We start from the raw sequence: 21,084 nt of genomic DNA on the forward strand, positions 1-21,084 counted from the left end.
GTCTTTGATTTCTCAAAGAGCGCACGCGAAAAAAAATCAAAACCAGTTTCCATCACCTCCTCCAATAAACTTTTCATCTAGGGATAAAGACAAGTCATAGAGTGTCTCCATCTCTTTCTTCAGCCGAAGGACTGAGGATATGAGGAGATAACAGAAGAAAAATACAGATGGGACTGGACAATCCGTGGGGAGAAAGCAGCCCCTGGAAAGTGGACAACCGACTCATCATTTCCAGAGCACTAGGTCTAAGACAGCTTGGCTATTCTTTTTTAAACCAAAAAAACAGTGTTTTGTTTTGTCTTGTTTTTTGAGACAGAGTCTCACTCTGTCGCCAGGCTGGAGTGCAGTGGCACCATCTCGGCTCGCTGCAACCTCCACCTCCTGGGTTCAAACAATTCTCCTGCCTCAGCCTCCCGAGTAGCCGGGACTACAGGCGCGCACCACCACACCCAGGTACTTTTTTTGTATTTTTTAGTAGAGACAGGGCTTCACCATGTTGGCCAGGACGGTCTCGATCTCTTGGCCTCGTGATCTGCCTGCCTCGGCCTCCCACAGTGCTGGGATTACTGACATGAGCCACTGCACCCAGCCAAAACAGTGGTTCTTAAGCTTTTGGGAGGGCTAGATGCCCATTTGAGAATCTGCTAAAGGCATAGACTCTCTTCCCAGAAATGTCAAGGACATGACCACACTGTGAGCCTCCTGGACTCATCTTGCCACTCCCAGCTATGCAGCCTTTGCAAATGATCTTCCGCCTGAGGTCAGACACGGAAGCGTCAGAACTAACAGCAGACTCTGCAGCAGAACTCTTGGCTGGAGCTGGGTTTCAAGCTAATCAATACCTTCATGGATGTTATGAACCCCAGCGACAGCCAAAGGAGGCTAAAGGGGAAGTTAACACCAACTCAGGAAGCACCTCAAAAACCACACCCCAAAGCCTTAAGTTATCCTCTCAAATGTTGATTTTTCCTTTCTTTGCTCCTTGGGGAAAATATCACTGTCTTCCTTTGGGATTAGGGAGTGGGTGTGTTGACAACTTCAAGCACAGTAACTCACTCTAATTTACGATTCATTAGAACAATTGTCTATGATTCAGTCTAAATTAGAATATGGCCTGTGTTACCCCAGACCTGCAGATCGTGGGTTCTCAACCGAATGCTTCAACTCCTTCTCCTTCCAAAGGTTTCACTGCGAGATTGTGACGCAGCCAACAGGGCTGGTAAAATCTAGAGCTCACAGCACAGGCATCAACTAAGAGTCTGACTGCCCTAAGCTCTCCCTCCAGGCCACTGAATACATCTGTGAGCATGTCTGCTGATGGGGCACACGCAGGAGTAAGACAGGCAAGGCCATCAAGCTGGGCTGAGGACCCGCCCCTTATCGCCAACCACAGGCCAGCTCTCTGAGGTCAGTTACCACTTTCTGGTTATCTCTCTTCTTTCATTTCTTTTTCTGGCCCATCCAGTCATTTACTTCTACATCATTAATATAATCATCAGGTCAGTATAAAATACTGAGCCCATAACCTTTTTTAAGTCCCTCTTCCTGTTGGGTTAAAACTAAAAGCAGAAGTTATGCCTCAGAACCTAGTAACTGGCATGCATGCTGGGATAAGACCAACTCCAAAACTTCATAACTCTCCACACATTGATTTCTGCCTGAACTTCCTTCCTCCAGGCGCACTCCCACCCCGAAAATGAGGAACTCTGATCCTGTTGTAAAAGGCTTTTGTGTCTGAAAATTGGCATTTTGATTGATTTCCTAGCTAAGATCTCATTCTTCAGCATTCGGCGGCTGCATGTGTTAAAATAACTCAATGGGAGGCCACTCAACGGAGGTGGCTCTAATGCCCTGGGTTGCCACATTATCAAGCAGAAACCTAACTCAGAATTTTAAAGAAAATGAAACAAGCTCAGCCAATCCCAGTTGGCTGAGTGGGCACTGGCTGTATTATCTTGAACTTCCCACTGGAATAATCCAAATGAGGCAATCATTCAAACTCTAACCCAGCAAATACTTTCTCTTCTCTGCCTCCGTGTTCGACTTATAAAAGCCTCTCTCTCTGCTCCTTCGGTAAAGCCCTGACCCACTTCCAGTGTGAGCTACCTGACTGATGAATCACTGTCTCCGTAAATAAACTCTCTAAAATTTTAATGTGCCAAAGTTTCTCTTTAACACAGTAGAATGCATTGTCAGGAGAGAATGTGGGATCACTTCTCCAAAAAACGGGCTCCCAGTGGGGCAAGCCCGTTTGCTTGGTGTAGAAGGGGTCCTGCCAGAAGCAACAGTTAGGAAATGCCTGGCTGAGCACCACTGCACCACCGCGTGGAACCTTCTGTACAAGACGCCCTAGGGCAAGATGCGAGTGGGGAGGAGCTGATAGTGTGCGTGGGCAGGCAAAGGCAGACAGGCAGAACAGGGTGGGGTGGACTCCTCCTGGGACAGTCTGTGCGTTTGAAATAAATCTGTTAATAACTGCTGGAGGCGTGGGGAAATCCCAGAAAGACACTCTCAGATTTAAAACACTAGTAACCTACTATGCATAAGCAAGGAGAAAATGTTTTATTCCAAAGGGAGAAGAATAGAGAGAAGGCAGAGGAAAAGAGGTGGAGACACTGAAAGGGAGGAGGGGCAGGGAGAAAGGAAGGAGAAGGCTGCACTCTGCGATGTAATTCCTCTGTTCACAAATGTTCAGGAAGCCCATTCAACCCCAAACGCTTGGTATGAGTGATGTCTGTGTGTCTGTCTTAATGTGTGTCTGTGTGTCTGTGTGTGTGTCTTAATGTGTGTCTATGTGTCTCTGCATCTGCATGTCTGTTTTAATGTGTGTTTGTGTGTGTGTCCCTGTGTGTCCATGTGTTCCTGTGTCTGTGCGTCTTAATGTGTGTCTGTGTCTGTGTGTTTCTGTGTTTGTGTTCCTGTGTCTGTGTGTCTGTGTCTGTGTGTCTGTCTTAATGTGTCTGTGTCCGTGTGTCTCTGTGTTTGTCTTCTTGTGTGTCCCTGTGTGTCCGTGTGTTCCTGTGTCTGTGACTGTGTGTCTTAATGTGTGTCTGTGTCTGTGTGTTTCTGTGTTTGTGTTCCCGTGTCTGTGTGTCTGTGTCTGTGTGTCTGTCTTAATGTGTCGGTCTCTGTGTCTGTCTTCTCGTGTGTCTGTGTGTGTCTCTGTGTGTCCATGTGTTCCTGTGTCTGTGTGTCTCTGTATGGGTGCCTATGTCTGTGTGTGTCTCCATGTCTTTGTGTATGTGCTTGTGTGTGCCTGTGTTTCAGGCCAGGTTGATGTAGTGCAAAAACCAATCCAGCCAATGTGGAGTCAGAGACTGGAGGCAGAGACAGAAGACCATGGAAACATCTTCCAGAAATAAGCAGGAGCTCGGAGAGAAACTTGGACTTCCTCTGGCCATGGAATGAGGCAGCAGGGGCAGAGTGGCAGGACTGAGCCAGGTACACCCAGAAGCCTCACCAATGTGTGGCTTCCACACCTGCAGCACAGCGGGAGCACTACAGGCCATCACAGAGTCGGCGGGGATGGAAGATCAGGAGAATCATTGTGACCCTTAACGTCTTCCATTTGGAGCATTTCTGTTCATTATGCTTCTTAATAAATGTTTGCAGTACATGTTCTCACTTATAAGTGGGAGTTAAATGATGAGAACTTATGAACACAAAGAAGGGGACAACCAACACTGAGGGGTCTACTTGGTGGTGGAGGGTGGGAGGAGGGAGAGGGGCAGAAAAGATAACTATTGGGTGCTGGGCTTAATACCTGGGTGACAAAATAATCTGTACAACAAACCCCTGTGACACAAGTTCACCTATATAACAAACCTTCACATGTACTCCTGAACCTAAAATAGAAGTTATAAAAAAAAGAAGGAAAAACATTGGTCCCATATTTCAGATAGTTTAGAAGCAGTAGAATTGAGAAAATATCCCACTGATGAATTTTCCATAAAATTTATAACTTGAGTTAATTTATGAAAAAATGTCATAATTTAAATAATGATTAACATCTGTCTAGCACTTACTCCAAGCCAGGCACTGGTTTTTGTTGTTGTTGTTGTTGTTGTTGTTGTTGTTTTTGGTATTTTATTTAATCCTTACAATAGCCACATTTATAGATATGATTATCCCTCTTTTCTCCATGAGAAAAATGAGGCACGGAGAGTACCTTGCCTAAGGCCACACAGCTAGAAAGTGTCAAAACTGGGATTTGATACTTTGGGTGCAGATGCTTGGCCACCGTGTGATCCTGCCTGAAAAGCAGAGGTTTTAAGTAACAGGTTAACAAGGGTAAATGGTTTACTCGAAACTGAAATTATGGAAGCTAAAAAATCAAAAGCAGTGAATCAAAATTGGGTAGGAGTTACTCCAGGAAGGTTTCCTTGAGAAAATGGATTTGAAGTGGGGGAAGTTATAGAAACAGGCGCACAAAGATGCCTGTAGCCTCCTGGTTTGTCAGAGCACGGCAGGCAGGAAGACGGCATCTCTGTAACTATCAGGCCATCATCATGGAAATTACCATTTACCATTCTGTTTTGTTTATTTTTGTTTTGCTTTGTTTGCTTTTAAAACTGGCGAGAAACAAAATTCAGATTAATAGCCAATGATGGTAAGGGTGTAAGGAAATGGGTCCCCTATTGCCTGTGGCATTGTAGATTGGTACAACCCAGTTGAAATGTATTATGATTTGGCAATATATCTCAAGAGCTATAAAAATATCCAAGCTCTCTGAGCCAGCACTTTCATTTCTAGGAGTCTACTCCTGGAAATAAAACACTCCTAGAACATGAAGTGGAAGGAACTATGTGCACAAGAAGGTTCATTGCACTAATATTTATAGGAACAAGGTAGTACAACTGGATAAATAAGCTTCTAACATTAGAGACATGTTAGGAAAACTGTGTTAATGTTCATAACACTACTGTTTATTAAAATGATGATTATGAATACTAGGAGACAACATGTAAAATGATAATGAGTGCTACAGTGTTAAATAATATGTACACATAAATATACATACATATGCTGATCCCCAGAGAAATCTGTTTATTTCTGTTACCATTTTTTTTTCAGACACAGTCTTGCTCTGTTGTCTAGGCTGGAGTGCAGAGGCACTATCTCAGCTCACTGCAACCTCTACATCCTGGGTTTAAGCAATTCTCATGCCTCAGCCTCCTGAGTAGCTGGGATTATAGGCACATTCCACCACACCCAGCTAATTTTTTTTGTATTTTTAGTAGAGACGGGGTTTTGCCATGTTGGCCAGGCTGGTCTTGAATGCCTGACTTCAAGTGATCTGCCAGCCTTAGCCTCTGATGTGGTTTGGCTCTGTGTTCCCACACAAATCTCATCTTGAATTGTACTCCCATAATTCCCACATGTTGTGGGAGGGACATGATGGGAGATAATTTTAATCATGGGGGTGGTTTCCCCCATACTGTTCTCATGGTAGTGAATAAGTCTCATGAGATCTGATAGGTTTATCAGAGGTTTCTGCTTTTGCAAATTCCTCATTTTCTCTTGCCGCCACCATGTAAGAAGTGCTTTTCACCACCTGCCATGATTCTGAGGCTTCCCCAGCCACGTGGAACTGTAAGTCCAATTAAACCTCTTTTTCCTCCCAGTCTCGGGTATGTCTTTATCAGCAGCATGAAAATGGACTAATACAGCCTTCCAAAGTGCTGGGATTACAGGCATGAGCCACTGCGCCTGGCACCATTTTTAAAAACAACTAGCAACCTAAGGAAAAACCTCGAAGGATATCCATCAAAATGCAAAGAATAATTATTATAAAGTAACAGCAATATCAGAGTCTTTATTCTCCTTTTGACAAATTTTCTGTTATGTGCTTAAATTACTTTTTAGCAAACCAAAGCAGTGAAGAGGAGAACCCCCTTCTTATTGGCAGGCAACCCCACACTCACCGTGAACACTTTCTCTGGGGTCCCCTTAGCTCTCATGTTGGTGTCATGGACTTGCTTGAGAATCATCCAGGCTTCGTCATGTTTTCCCATCTGGTGAAACCAAGGAAAGACACAGGAAAAATTCATTGCTGACTATGCCTTCTGTTCATTAGGGGTGGAAAATCCGACGAACTCAATGGGAAGGTTGATACGAGCATTCCTACCAGGTCTGAGGCAATTGCATGTGGACTCATTACCATCTAGGACCTGTGAAAGACCAGGACAAGCTTCCATCCCCAGCCAATCTTACAAGGATAATAAGGTCGTGCTTTCAAGGTGTAAATGCTAGGTAGTATTATCATTATACACTCTAAGTAACTAATCGCAGTTATTAGGTTCTTCACTGATGAGATAAGGCAAAGAAACAATGTGTTACAGGTTGAACTGTGTCCCCCCCAAAAAAGATATGGTGAAGTCCTAATCCCCAGTACCACAGAGAGTGACTTTATTTGGAAATAGGGTTGTGGCAAGTGCAATTAGCTAAATTAAGATGAGGATATTCTGGAGTGGGTGGAGCCCTGATTCAACAGAACAGCTGCCCTTATAGGAAGACATCCATAGGGAGACACAGAGGCATGCAGGGAGGATGCCATGTGATGATGAAGGCCACGACTGGAGTGATGCAGCTGCAAGCCAGGGAACGGTCAAAATTGCCGCAAACCACCAGAATCTGGAAGAGGCAAGGAAGGAGTCTCCCCTACAGTTTTCTGAGGGAGCATGACCTTGCTGCTGCTTTGATTTGGGACTTCAAGCCTCTGAAAGTGTGAGACAAATCTGTCTTTTAAAGTCACTCAGTTTGTGGCATTTTGCTACAGCAGCCCTAGGACACTCCTATCCGACCAAGGGTGCAAAACTCCCTGTTGCATCTGCCTCCTGATCAAAGGGGTGAACAGGGACATTCAACATGGAGGATCACTCTGCAGATGGCTTAGGAAGGAGGCAGATAAGTGGACTCTGCAGATTGGGGCTGGAAGAGCCTCAAGGTCCTGTTGCCCCTCTGCCTGCTCCTGTACTGTCTGACTTCTGCAAGCAGGAGGCTCCCCCGCTGTTGGAAGGCTCATGGGACTCATCTCTCAGGAAACAGATGCAGCTGTCTGGTGGCTGGGGACCCTGTGTAGCTAAGAGACCCGAAAGGCTTGGGAGCGGCAACAAGCTGTACCATAGCTCTCACTGCGAAACACAGAAAAACAGCAGCTCTAAAGACCTTCCTTCCTTCCTTCCTTCATTTATTGAGACAGGGTCTCTCTTTGTTACCCAGAGTGGAGTGCAGTGACACAACCATGGCTCTCTGCAGGCTTGATCTCTGGGGCCCAAGCAGTCCTCCCATCTCAGCCTCCAAGTAGCTGGGACCACAGGCATGCATGCACCAAATCACTCAGCTAATTTTTTTTTATTTTTGTAGAGATGAGGTGGCCCTATGTAGCCCAGGCTAAAAAACTTCCTAATCAGGACCTCGGGGGACAGTGGGTGCTGTGAGGCAGCTCAGGAGCTGCCTTCCACCACTGCACAGTCTTGGGAAGGAGCTCCTGCTCTGGGCTCCACAAGCTCTTGAATCTTCCAGCATTTACAGCCCGTGAATCCATGACCTGCCACCATCACAGCAGGCAGGGTGCCAGATTTAATGATGAGTGAGGTCAGCCAACCTGGGGGAGTTTGCAACGCGTAAGCAGCAGAGGATGTGGGACTAGGGACTGAGAGAAGGAAGCGAGGCTGGATTCCGGTGGCTGTTTTGTCGCTCTCCCCCTGGTGGAAAAGCACTGACTCACCTCTAGCAGAAACCGTGGGCTCTCTGGCATGAACTTCAGGGCCACCATGGACACAGTGCAGGGCAGAGCACAGACGATGACAAACACTCTCCAGCTATGGAAGTGGTAATTGGTCCCCATGCTGAAGCCCCAGCCTGCAAAGGAGCAGTCAGTCAAAGGATTTCTGGGACATGATCTTTTCCTCTACAGAAGAGTGACTCTGAAGCCCTGCCTCACAAACTTCAGGGCACAAGATAATCACCCAGGGAGGTGGTTAAAATGCAGACTCCTCAGCTGTGCCTCCAAAGCTTCTGAGTGGTAAGTCTGGGATAGGAGCTGCATCTTGACAAATCTGCAAAATGATATTTCTCACATTGCAAATTTGTCAAAATCTGCATTCTGACAAATCCCCAGGTCCAGGCCTGGCCTGACATTTACAGAGCCTTGGATAAGAGTACAAACAGAAGCAATAGGCCATATCTCTATAGAATCATTGTATTTTTAAGATGGCAAATTGTTAAATGAAATCTATTCTATCTGCCTGCCTTGACAAGCAACAAGCTAGAAGTCTAGGCCCAGAATTTATACCCATATGTGCCACATCCCCTTTTCAATCCCTCAACCCCTCCTTCCAAGTGAGGGATCTCATGCAGACATACGTGGACACACCACTGTGATGAGAATGGGCACTCCTGTCTTGATTTCTTGAGTCTACAGGAATTCCTGGGTCCTGAGCACCCACAGCATAATCTGGATGGAGATGGGGATGGGGGTCTTGGCCTCAGAGATCCCTTGCCTCGCGGGAAGGGGTGCAGCCAGAGGAAGGCCAGAGCAGTGCCTCATACGGCCCAGGGCTTCTATTGGAGATCCCTCTTTCCAACGTCAAAGGGCAATGCCAGCTCCAGGTGATTCCAGTGCAAAGGGTTCAGGACCCCATTTTGAAAAACACTGTAAGTTGTTATATGACTACACAATTTTTTAAAATGAGAGACTGAACTTCTACATTCAAAGGCATCCTATCATCATTGAAATGGGAAGATAACTAGCTCCTATTCAATCATCATTATTGAAAGCATTGCTAAAACTCATCTTCAGAAATTACATTGAAGCATTGTTTTGAATATCCTCATGGGTAGCAAACTTCCCTCTTTTAAGTAATAAAGTGAAAAGAGCCTAGACTTTTGCAGTCACAGAGATCAGAGTTCTGGTCTGATCCTATGGAATCGCATTCGTGGGTTTTCACAGCTGTAGAATACAGGTAATGATACCTCCATAGATTTGTCATGTGTGAACGCTCCTAGCAACCCATCATACTTCACCTGCTTTGAGAGTACATTTGATTTTTTTTAGAAATAGCTCCATGACATTTAGTGCCAAGGATGTTGAATAAAATAGATAAATATCAGCAAAGATCAGCAGAAGAATTTAAAAAAAAATAGAGCCGAGATTATAAAATAGACTGGTTTTCTCATGCCATGAAGTATTTCTGAAGACAATTCAAATTGTATTTGTGAAAGACAAGACTATGTAAATAAATATATCGATTTATAAAGTTTAGAGGGCAATAGTTATTTTGATATAAAACTTCTATTTCATTTACTTAGAAATATAACATATGGCCAACTCCAGTGGCAAACAGCTTGCCTTGAATTTTTATTACTCTGTTGTGGTTCAACTTGTTCTACACGCAGCAGACTCTTAACCAATTATCTGCTGTTCCTGCAGACATTTTCTACTCTATTTGTACAATTAAAAGACTAGGTAGAGGGAATCCCAGTTTGGAAATGTGGGACTGTGGTCCCTTGGACACCTTTGGCCACAGCAACTGAACACACACCTCATCCAATACACTCAATCAGAATCGAATCTCTTTTTGCACAGCTTGGTCTCTTATCATCTCACTGAGGCTTGTTCGTTCACTTTAATTTTAATTTAAAAACCTTTTCTTTCTCCTGGGAGTAACACTAGAAAGAGGGAGATAAAACCATAGCAATATTTACACATTCTCAGCTCATGTGCAAAAACTATTCTGGCATCATTAGAAGTAAAGGTGATCAAAACCACACAGCAGTCAAACTCAGATGGATAACCAAGGAAGAGGGGCAGAAGCAGTTATGTTTATAAAGTATTCTGCTTCAAAAAGATCTTTTTCTTTATTATAATATGCACAAATTATACAAAATCCATTATTCCCTCACGCCTCTCTGACTTTTATGGTGATTTCAGTAATCTGCATTTATCACATTCATTAGGCACATCTTCGGGGCCTTAAATTAAATAAAATTAAATGGCAAACTGCTTCCAAATATTTGGAACAGTATTAATTTGGAGGAAGAGATTGTTCTGTTTGCTGATCTTCTAGCTTGCCCTACTTTTCTCTGTCAGGATTTCACAAACAGCTGGTAATGCTGACTACAATGGGAATTAATCTTCCATAATATATCCATTTTTTTCTGAGCTTTACCCATGAGTTCACAGGAAAACATTCTGAGCTTTGTAATTTTCTTTCTCAATGAGCCAGTCACTCAAATTCCTGGTGCCAAGACTTTCCCTTACTTCAGTTTTGCAAAATCAATTAAACAGACTACACAAGCTGTACACACAAATATCAGTCTCTTCTCTAAAGTTACACTTGCATTTGTTAGAGGATTAATGCATTAGGCACATTGGAAAATACCATCAAATGTCTGGTTCACTGTGGACAAAACATCCGAGGCTTAAGGTAAATAATGGCTCTTGTTACACTGTGATTCTAGCCTACCATATTTCTAGGATGGATTTCCCACAAGTGAATGCCTGTTTCAATTAAGCCTATCATCCAGGAGGCTTCTATTTTAAAATGGAGTATAAAAGTCACAGATATCATACAGGCATACACATAGGGAAATGTCCTGTCCATCTGGGGTAAAATAATTTTTTTAATTTTTTTATTTCCACAGGTTATTGGGGAAGAGGTAGTGTTTGGTTACATGAGTAAGTTCTTTAGTGGTGATTTGTGAGATTTTGGTGCACCCATCACCCAAGCAGTATACACTGCACACAATTTGTAGTCTTTTATACCTCACCCCCTTCCCACCCTTTCCCCAAGTCCCCAAAGTCCATTGTGTCATTCTTACGCCTTTGCATCCTCATAGCTTAGCTCCTACTTATGAGTGAGAACTTACGACGTTTGGTTTTCCATTCCTGAGTTACTTCACTTAGAATAATAATCTCATTTGGGGTAAAGTATTTAACCACAAGCACTGCTGTCAGCCTGCAGTGGTCAGACAGTTACCATGGTGCCCCTCTGCCATGGACATCCCATCTATGTTGGTCAACATGTCCCAAACCTGAATTCTTTTATTGCTTTCCTAGAAATCAGACACTGACACAGTAGTGTGTGCCTTTGCGTAAGTGTGTGTGTTTGTGAAGTGAAAAAAAGATGCAGTTTGTAGTGACTATTGTGGGTTGCTAGCTTCCCTCACAACATCCTCCTGCCTTTTCTTCACCACTGCGTTGCACACCTGTGGTTTCGGTGGGACTGACCCTATCCCTAGGGACAGAAGTGGATCTAAACCCTTCTGGACCTGCATCCCCTGGTGTATAGTGGTTGGCTGTGGTGGACACATGACCAAGGCTGATCCAATCAGAGGGAAATCAAAGACCCTTTCTCATTGGTCGAGTGTGAGGGTGGGCTTTCCCCATGAAACAAGTAGTCTGCAAATAGAAAGCCTGGTATTGCTAATGCTTCCAGGAGGGAAGTTAGCCTGAGTACTAGAATTATCCTGGAATTTTTCTCAACATTAATTCCTCTGTGTACCCCAAGAATTGCCAAAGGTTCGGGCTGGCAGGTATATCTACAGCTGATTCTTTTTGTGTCCTTTCTCCCCTCCATTTTACAGGTGAGGGAACCCAGGCTGAAAAGATGGATTGACTTGTCCCATATCACACAGCACCACTATTTGGATTCAGCTTTTATTCAGATGTAAGTTGCTTCCCTCCATAAAAGGGTTTTCAATCACTTCATTTAAATGTGAAAATAGGCCGGGCACTATGGCTCACACCTGTAATCCCAGCACTTTGGGAGGCTGAGGCGGGTGGATCACTTGAGGTCAGGCGTTGGAGACCAGCCTGGCCAACATGGTAAAACCTCGACTCAACTAAAAATATAAAAATTAGCTGGGTGTGGTGGCTCACACCTGTAATCCCAGCTACTTGGGTGACTGAGACACGAATATTGCTTGAACCTGGGAGGCAGAGGTTGTAGTGAACTGAGATCATGCCACTGCACTCCAGGCTGGGTGACAGAGCGACACTCCGTCTCAGAAAAAAAAAAAAAAGTCCTTAGTATTCAAAGTCCTTATAATCCCTTAGTATTCAAACATTTGGATCAACTAACAGGGAAAATGATATTATATCAAGAATTGTGAGGAAAAAAAGGAAAAAAAAGCAATGCCTCAAAACCATATAATCAACAGCATAGTACATGGGCAATTAAAGTGTGCATTTGAGTGAGGGATAAATTGCAGAACCTGATAGTAGCAGCAATACAATTTTGTATCTAAAATTATGGAGAACTAGAGTGACAGAATTGACTGGACCTGCATCCCCTGGTGTATAGTGGTTTATTTTACTATTCCTTTATTTCACTATTCTTTATTTCACTATTCCTGTTCATATTTATCCTGTTTCTGATATAAAATCCAGTGAATTTTCAAGTGCTAGATATGGCAAAGACAACAGGGTCTTCCCAAAACCACTTCCTCTACTTTGTGGGCACACAGCTCGATTGTTACCCAGTGTCCCTTGCAGGAGGGTGTGGGCATGTTACAGATCAGGGGCCACTGGAATATGAGCAGAGATGGTGAGTGTGCTCTACTTCCTGGCCTTTAGCCAGTCTACAACTGCCCAGTCTCTTTCCCCAAACCAGAGACCTTGTAAACTGTGTGTTGAAGATGACAGAATGACACAATGGAAGGAGTCTAAACTCCAGAATTTTCGATGGAGTGGAGCCACTTGCAGATCAGGAATGCCAGCCGGACCTCGCATAAGGGAGAAGCTTTCACTGTGTTAAAACACTGAGATTTCAGGGTTTATCAGTTTGTCAGGGTAATGTACCCAGTAACAGCTTAACTAATATAGTAGGTACTGTCTAAACCAAAGCTTGTTCTTAAAAAGGTATACATGGAGCCTCCGTGAGCCTCCATTAGCTCAGAAAGCACAGCAGAGAGGGTCGTATTTAAAACAGGGCAATAAATAGGTGGTAAAGTGTCGGTCAGCTTCAGGGGCAAGTGTCTGCTACCCCCTCGGGGTCTGAGGATTCTAAATCACTGCTAAACCTATACTCATAATCAGTGATTTACCGAAAATGATTTTGAATGATGATGAGAGTATTACTCGGTATACTCCAAAAGCAGAATCAAAGTCAAAATTGCTGCCTTCTCCCTACTTTGCTCTTGACGAAACCAGTAGTAAAAGTTGATGTTTCCATGTCTCTGTCCAGAGAATACAGTGCTTACAATTATCCAGGAAAATAAAATTGTCCCAGCTGAAACCATGACCTTGTCTATAAGGGCTGCTGCACTTCCACAGTCAAACAAGAGTGACAGCAGGCACTAGGGTAGAAAGAGTACAAGCCTACCGCACCTGAGGGGACATCAGGACTCCAGCCCCCACTCCACCACATGCCAGGGACATGGTCTTGAGCGAGTCACCAACTTCTCTTGGCTTTTGTCGCTTACCTGTCATCTATAAAATGAGGTTACCAAAGCCTAACTTGCTCAGGGGGAGGAGGGCTGGAGGAGATGAAAGTTGAAATTATTTCAAATAAAAGTAAGGAAACAAGAAAAGGAGAGAGGGAAGGAGACAGGGAAGAATGAAGGAAGGGAAGGAAGGAGGAAGAGAGGGAGGACAGGATATATTTTTCAAAAAAGACATGTGAATTGAAATTAACAATGCGTCTGCAATGTTAGAAGTTGTTAAGAAAGATCAAGGTCACATATGGGAACTGTGCGTGAGTACATGAAATAAGGCTGAGGATAGGGACTATTGTTTGGGTGCAGGAGCCATAGAAACAGGGGCCCCTAGGCTGTTTTGAGCCATGGCTCACCATAGTGTGGAATGATGCTCCAGGCCATGGCAGATGCGTAGAGGCCCCCAGTCATCCAGAAGATGCCCAGCCAACTGAGGTGTTCTCCTCGCTTCTCCCGAGACAAGAATTCAGAAAAATAGGCAAAAACAATTGGCAGAGCACCCCCAATACTGCAGAGGGAAAAGTCCAGAGAGAAAGAATCAAGTCATACACTAAAAATGGTCACAGCAGAAACCAAGTTGCCTATACCCCACCTTAGACTCTGTGGTGAAATGACCCAGTTAATTTGAGGGACCAGCCAGGTAGTTCCTCTCTACATGTGGGAAGCAGTCTTGGATTATTTTGACACTGCATGCTGACTTCAGAGGCTAATCCTAACCCTAACTCTTTCTAAGGTTCAACTTTAATATGGTATCCTGAAAGTCAAACACAAACTCAATCAGTCCAAGGGTTTCTGGAGTTATCTCTCAGAGCTAGAGTACCAGAATGGATGGGCCATTGGTCTGGGAGGGTCCAGCTCCAGCTCCCTAAGAACATACCCGATGCCTGAGATGAGTCGGCAGAAGAGGAAGGCTCCATATCCCTGCACGAAGGAAGAGAGGGAGGCGAAGGAGGCATTGACGGCCAGAGACATGCTGAGGACTCGCTTCCTTCCCAGCTTATCAGCCAGGCCTCCCAGGATGAAGGCCCCCGCCATCATTCCCAAGTAGACTATCATCCCTGCAATGAGGGGAAGGAGGGGCGAGAATAGAGAGAAAAGACAAAAGATTAGATTCTATATAATGTTTATAAAATACAGTGTTCATTTTTACTTATCCTAGAATTTCTGTGTCATAGACACAAAATGGTGGAATGTGATATTTGTGGCAAATTAGAAGTACTATACAAATACAACTTTTTACAAATGTTATCTTAAAAATGGCCTTACCAGGTTTATACACATGTACACAGACTAACGCATATCAACCAAAACTGAGATAGCTATAAGACCACCCATTTAGGTGCATCATCTGCAGACAAGGGAAATGCTGTAATTTTTTAAGCAAGGAAAATGTTTGTGTTGCAAAAGCCCTCAACTGGTAGATTATGTTTAAGGAGAGAATTTCCAGGGTAAAGTGTGGCAAAGTGGATATGGGAAATGTTAGGAAGGAACAACATGGTAGAAGTGAAAAACAGCAATTGAAAGCAACGCCAGCTATGTTATTACCACCCAAGAAGGACCTTTCTTCAAGCTACAACCAATGTCTAGGCTTAAGGAAATGTAGCATATTTGTATATGGTGTGAGATAAGGGCCCAGTTTCACTCTTCTGCATGTAAAATCCAGTTTTCCCAATGCAACTTATTGAAGAGACTGTTTTTCCCCTATTGTGTGTTCTTGTCACTTTTGTTGTAAATCAATTGACCATAAATGTGTGAATTTATTTCTAAGCTCTCTATGCTGTTCCATTGGTCTATATGTCCGTGTTTATGCCAGTACCATTTTTTTAAAATCACTATAATTTTGTAGTATATTTGAAAGCAAGTAGTGTGATGCCATCAACTTTGTCCTTTAGCTCAAGACTGCTTTCCCTATCCAAATCTTTTGTGGTTCTATATGAATTTTAGGATTTTTTTTTCTATTTCTATGAAAAATGCCATTGGAAGTTTGATAGAGACTGCATTGAATCCGTAGATTACTTTGGACAATATAGATACTTTAACAATATTAATTCTTTCTATTCATAAACATGGGATATCTTTCCATCTATTTGTGTCTTCTTCTATTTCTTCGTCAATGTCTTACAGTTTTCAGTATAAAGACCTTCATTTCTTTGGTTAAATTCATTCCTAAGTACTTTTTAATGTTATCGTAAATGAGATTGTTTCTTAGATTTCGTTTTCAGATACTTCATTGTTAGTATATAGAAACACTACTATTTTTTATGTTGGTTTCTTATTTTGCAACTTCACTGAATTTGTTTATTAGTTCTAACAATTTTTTGGTGGCATCTTTAGGGTTTTCTATGTATAAGATGCCATCTGCAGAAACCATTTTACTTCTTCATTTCTGATTTGGATGCCTTTTATTTCTTTTTCTTGCCTAATTGCTCTGTGTTGAATAGAAGTGGCAAGAGTGAGCATTCTTGTCTTCTTGCTGATATTAGGGGGAAAGCTTTCAGCTTTTCATTATTGATTATGATTGTCAGTTGTGAGCTTGTCATACATGGCCTTCTATACCTAATTTGTTGAGAATTTTTATCATGAAAAGATGCTGAAGTTTTGTCAAATGCTTTTTCTGCATCTATTAAGATGATCATATGATTTTTATCCATTATTATGTTAATATGGTATATCACTTTTATTGATTTGCACATGTTTAAACATCTGTTCATGCCAGGCACAAATCTCACTTGATCGTGGTGTATGATCCTTTTAATGTGCTGCTGAATTTAATTTGCTAGTATTTTGTAGAAGATATTGCATCTGTGTCCATCAGGAATATTGACCTGTAATTTTCTTTCCTTGTAGTGTTCTTCTCTGGCTTTGGTATCAGAGTAATGCTGGACTTGTAAAATGAGTTTGTAATATTCCTTCCCCTTCAATGTTCTGGAAGAGTTTGAGAAAGGTTGGCATTAATTATTCTTTAAATGTTTGGTAGAATTCAACAGTAAAGCCAGCAGGTCCTAGGCTTTTCTTTGTTGAGAGGTTTTTGGTTACTAATTCAATCTCTTTAGTCATTACTGGTTTGTTAAGATTTTCTATTTCTTCACAATTGAGTCTTGGTGGATTGCATGTTTCTAGGTATGTATGCATTTCTTCCAGATTACACAACTTGTTGTGTGTAACTTTTCATAATAGTATCTGTGATCCTTCATATTTCTGTGGTATCAGTTGTAATGTCTTCTCTTTCATTTCTGATTTTATTTGAGCCTTCTTTTTCCTTAGTCTAGCTAAAAGTTTGTCAGTTTTGCTTATCTTTTCAAAAAACCAGCTCGTTGCTTTAACTATTACACTTTGCTGCTCTTTATAGATAGCGTTGGTTAGATTCCTTCGCTCTACGTTAGTCCATTCTTTCTTCATCTGCTCACCCCCAGTATTGCTTGCCAAGTGAGGAATGGTTCCATCCTTTCAAGGAGATAAACAATAAAATGTAAGATTATCTCTGAGTGAGAAAAAAGGTGCCCAATAAAGATATCTGTCAGGTATTATTAAAACCCAGAAGAAGAGCAAACCTTGGATATAATTCACTCAATGTGGGAAGACTTCCAAGAGAAAGACGTTGAGCTGTTCTTGAAAGACAAACAGAATTTAGTCTGATTTCCATTTGGTGACTGAGGCAAAAAGGAAGTCTGATATGTTTGGGCAACTTCTTGTAAGTGGCCTAGCATGAGTACAGCATAGTTCATGTAGGGGAACCTGATGAGGGTTCAGGCTAGAGGGTAGGACAGAAGCCAGATCATAAACGTGTGTGTGTGTGTGTGTGTGTGTGTGTGTGTGTGTGTGTGTGTGTGTGAAAATGTAGATGTATGGATGCATGCATGTGTGATTGTGTGTGTGCACATGGGTGTTTGCATGTATGTGTATGGGCCCATAAATTGAAAGCAGGAAGAGCGAAAAGAGACTTAGAGGAGTGGTCCAGAGATTTGCTGAGAGCTAGTCTCTATAGCCCATACCCTGATTCCACCCTAGAGAAAAGCACTAGCATCCAATAAAAGTCTGTTTTTTCTTTTACTTCAATAAAGCTATCTTCAGCACTTCTCAAACTTTACTGTGCACATAAATCACCTGGGGATCTTGTCAAAATCATATTCTGATGCAGCAGGCCCGAGAACGGGCCCTGGGATTCTGCATCTCTAACAAGCTGCCAGCTGAGGCCAGTGCTGCTGGTCTGGGGACCACATTTTGAGTAGCAAGAGGCTAGAGCACATCTGTCCTCCTGTAAACAGTAAACAGTGATGAGAATCCAGGCCTTAGAACCCAAAGATCTCATTCACTAGTTGTACAATTTGGGAGCAAAACCTCTCACTTTCTGAGGGTATTAATCACCTCATTTATAAACTGATTACTGAACTAGAGATGATCTCCAAGTTGCCTTCCCATTCATTAATTTTACATTAATTTTTTTAAAATGTAAATAATGAAAGATGAAGTACTGTGGATTTCCCAGGAAGAAGATATTCAGATTAAAAACATAAACTCAGACACAAATGTTTGATTAGACTACTTACGGCCATACAAGGCATCTTTATGACATTGTACACATGGATCAAAATATCACAGGTGCTCCAAAACAGGTACAACTATGATAAGTCAATTTAAAAAGAATCAAATAACAATAATAAAGATCTCATTAACAAAAAAGTGGCTTCTGGCCTACCAGTTTGCAATCTTAGCAATGAACACTGTGCAGCTATGAAGTTATTGTCTCTCAGCTCCAAAGCCACCCGTCTAGACCTTACTTGGTTCACAAATCCCAGCCACTCTCTGCTAGGCTCTGCCAACAGAGGGCGCTAGAGGGAGGCTTCAAGGCTGGGGAAGGAAGAAAGGACCTGTCCTTTCTGTTCCTGTAATTTCACCCTGACTGCCGCAATTCCTTTCCAGACAGCAGCTGCATCCAATTAGCAGAAGCCACACTGCACTTCATTCTCCTCTCCAACACCAGCAACTGCCAGCCAGGGCCTCTCTTCAGAGGGCTGAGTTGCAGCTTCATGGAACCCCTTTTCAAGATTCTAAGTTATAATCATTCCAATCTCTTTCCTTTATTCTCCAAGCCCTAGGGGAGGCAGCTTCTCCCTGCAGGTACTACCTCAGTGATACTTTTCAAAAGCATTTCAACCCGCCCTGTTAATAATTTTTACATTAAAATCTCTCTCTTCAAATAACTGGTATGATTTCTGTCTCCTGACTATCCCATGACTGATCTAGACACCTAGACAAATTGAAAAACTTTAGAACTAGTCAGATGTTGAATTCAACCCCTTAATTTTACCAGACGAGGAGGCTGAGCCCCAGAAAGGGTCTATAACTTGCCCAGAACCTCAATGCTGGCCGAAGACCTGCTGGCACTGCATTTCGGGTCTCCTGGTTCCAGGCCTGGTGCTTTCACTACTAAACCTCACTGTCCAAGGCCATGGAGGTACCAGAGAGAATAAGAAGAGCTTTTCAAATGCTGTCTTTGAAGTCTAGGAAAAGGAAGAATGAAGGAAAAATGAGCCTATCACCAGGGAAGGGAAATACCAAATTAACAATGTCTCTGGAATGGTTATGTTATTAGATTCATTTAAAATCTGTCTTTAGCAAAAGAAATTTTAAAAATACATTTGGAAAATTAGAGTGCAGTGGAGTTATCAAAAATTACTTTAGTGTGAAGCAGATAAGGAACTAGTTAGAAAGCTAGAAATTCAATCATCCTTCAATTTCACTCAGCAAGCTCAGTGGCATATTAGGGAAATGACCCTAATATACTGAGATTTTTGAGGAAATTGAAAACCAGGATTGCTACTTGCAGAGTGGAGGAGGAGGAGGAGGAAGAGGAGGAGGAGGAGATTGAAAGGAGGAGGGATGTAGCGGAGTGGAAGAGACTTTTAGTTGGTGGTAACACAACAAAGGAAATAGAATACCCCTCCTTGGAAGAGGGAGGAGCCTGCAGTGACAGGTATCAGGCAAGAAAGATCCCAATTCTGAGACTGAGACATCTGGGCCATGGTCCTGGCTCCATGATTACCACAGCATGACTGTGGGCTGCCCATTCAGCCTCTCTGACCATTATCACATCTTTGTAAAATTCAGTGCTCATCTTCGCAGTTGTTAGGATTATACAGGGGAGTGGATTTAAAGTATCTAGCAAAATGCCTGGCACCAAAGTAAATGCACAATTAATAAAAGCTGCTATTGATATTATTAGCAGTACAACTTAAAATTAGGACCCTGGAAAGCCACAGGATTAGAAAAATAAAAATAAGATGGTGATATTTTAAAAACAAGTCAATCATATACGGAAGGAATATGAGGAAAGAGGATACAGAATAGCAGAGGAAACTTATTTTTAGTAGTATGCCCTTTAAATGTACCTCCCTCTCGCCTTACCTGGAGAAGGAGCCAGGTTCCAATAAAAAGCTTTTTTGAAAAATATTTTTGAAGTTTCCTCTAACAAGACTTTGAAGGGGGGGAATTTTTTTTTTTTTTTTTTTTTTGCTAACTCAGATTTCTTCAGTTCCCACGTTAAATTTTATCTCCTTAGAAAGGCATCCCTGATGTTCCAAACTAAGGCTCCACTAACTTTTTCTATAAAGGTATAGAGCATAGATATTTTACTTGTAAAATGTACTTTGCCAATCTTCTATGGTCTCTGTCACATCATCTTATTATTCCTAAGTTTACAGCCCTTTACGAATGTAAAAAAAATAAAAAATAAAAAATAGGTCACAGGTTTGTAGGCCATAGTTTGTTGGTTCCTGTTCCAAATTTCAGTTGCCCCTCATAGTCTTTTGGCAGTGTACCATTGCTTTTCCTTTGTATCGCATGTCTCTAGTTGATATTGTATATTTATTTGTTTGATATTTGCCAAACTCCTGTGACTGTAAACTCCTGGAGGAAGGGACCATGTTGATTTTGCTTGAGCAGAGTTCGCCACTGTTTCTCTAGCACAGAGGTGTACACGTAGTGGGTACTCCATTAATATTTGTTCAACACATAAAATAATATAAAAGTAATTCCTATTCACTGTAGGAAAATCTGAAGAATATCCCCCAAAACGTATAAAAGGTAAAGCAAAAATCTATCCATCATACCACCACTCAGAGACAGCTGTTAGCAGCCTTTATTTTTGTATTTGTATTCGTATGTGTATAACTACATACTGTATTTACATGATAGAAACCTTTTTCTATTGAAAGCTTCGTAGTCTAGCTTTTCACTTAATAAACAACTCAGCAAAGAATATTTTTTGCATATGTCTTTGTTGGTGTTTCTAGTTATTTGTTCAGAATAGATTCCAAGAAATTGAATCATGAGATCGAAGGAGATCAACAAGTTTGTGGCTCTTGAGACACAATGCCAAATATCCCTCCAGAGAGCTGGCAGATATCAGAAACCTCCTTCCAGCTTTAGAGATGCTTTTCACACCGACAGAGTATTTCCTCTCCACACCAGAGGCAGCAGGATAAGATGTACTATCAGACCACACTGGCTTACCATGGTGACATGAAAGCAGAGGCCCTGCGTGGGTGAGCTTCTTTATTTAGCATTTAACCAAAGACAAAGAAGACACTTCTAGCCTTTTTCTTGCTTGAATATGTAGAAATTAAATGCATTCATTTTCCTGAG

General features: G+C 42.2%; 1 protein-coding gene across 2 annotated transcripts in view; it reads right to left on the reverse strand.

Moving 5' to 3' along the window:
- Window positions 1-21,084, reverse strand: part of SV2B (synaptic vesicle glycoprotein 2B) — a 167,758-nt gene that overhangs the window by 7,692 nt on the left and 138,982 nt on the right. For both annotated transcript variants that reach the window (XM_050798043.1, XM_050798044.1), the window contains exons 3-6: window positions 14,318-14,498; window positions 13,797-13,948; window positions 7,730-7,863; window positions 5,925-6,014 (exon numbers count right to left, since the gene is read on the reverse strand). In XM_050798043.1, coding sequence (XP_050654000.1) covers window positions 5,925-6,014; window positions 7,730-7,863; window positions 13,797-13,948; window positions 14,318-14,498 — 557 coding nt within the window. The remainder of the gene's footprint in view (window positions 1-5,924; window positions 6,015-7,729; window positions 7,864-13,796; window positions 13,949-14,317; window positions 14,499-21,084) is intronic.

This window comes from Macaca thibetana, chromosome 7, assembly GCF_024542745.1.
Source record: "Macaca thibetana thibetana isolate TM-01 chromosome 7, ASM2454274v1, whole genome shotgun sequence".
NCBI classification, from domain to species: domain Eukaryota; kingdom Metazoa; phylum Chordata; class Mammalia; order Primates; family Cercopithecidae; genus Macaca; species Macaca thibetana.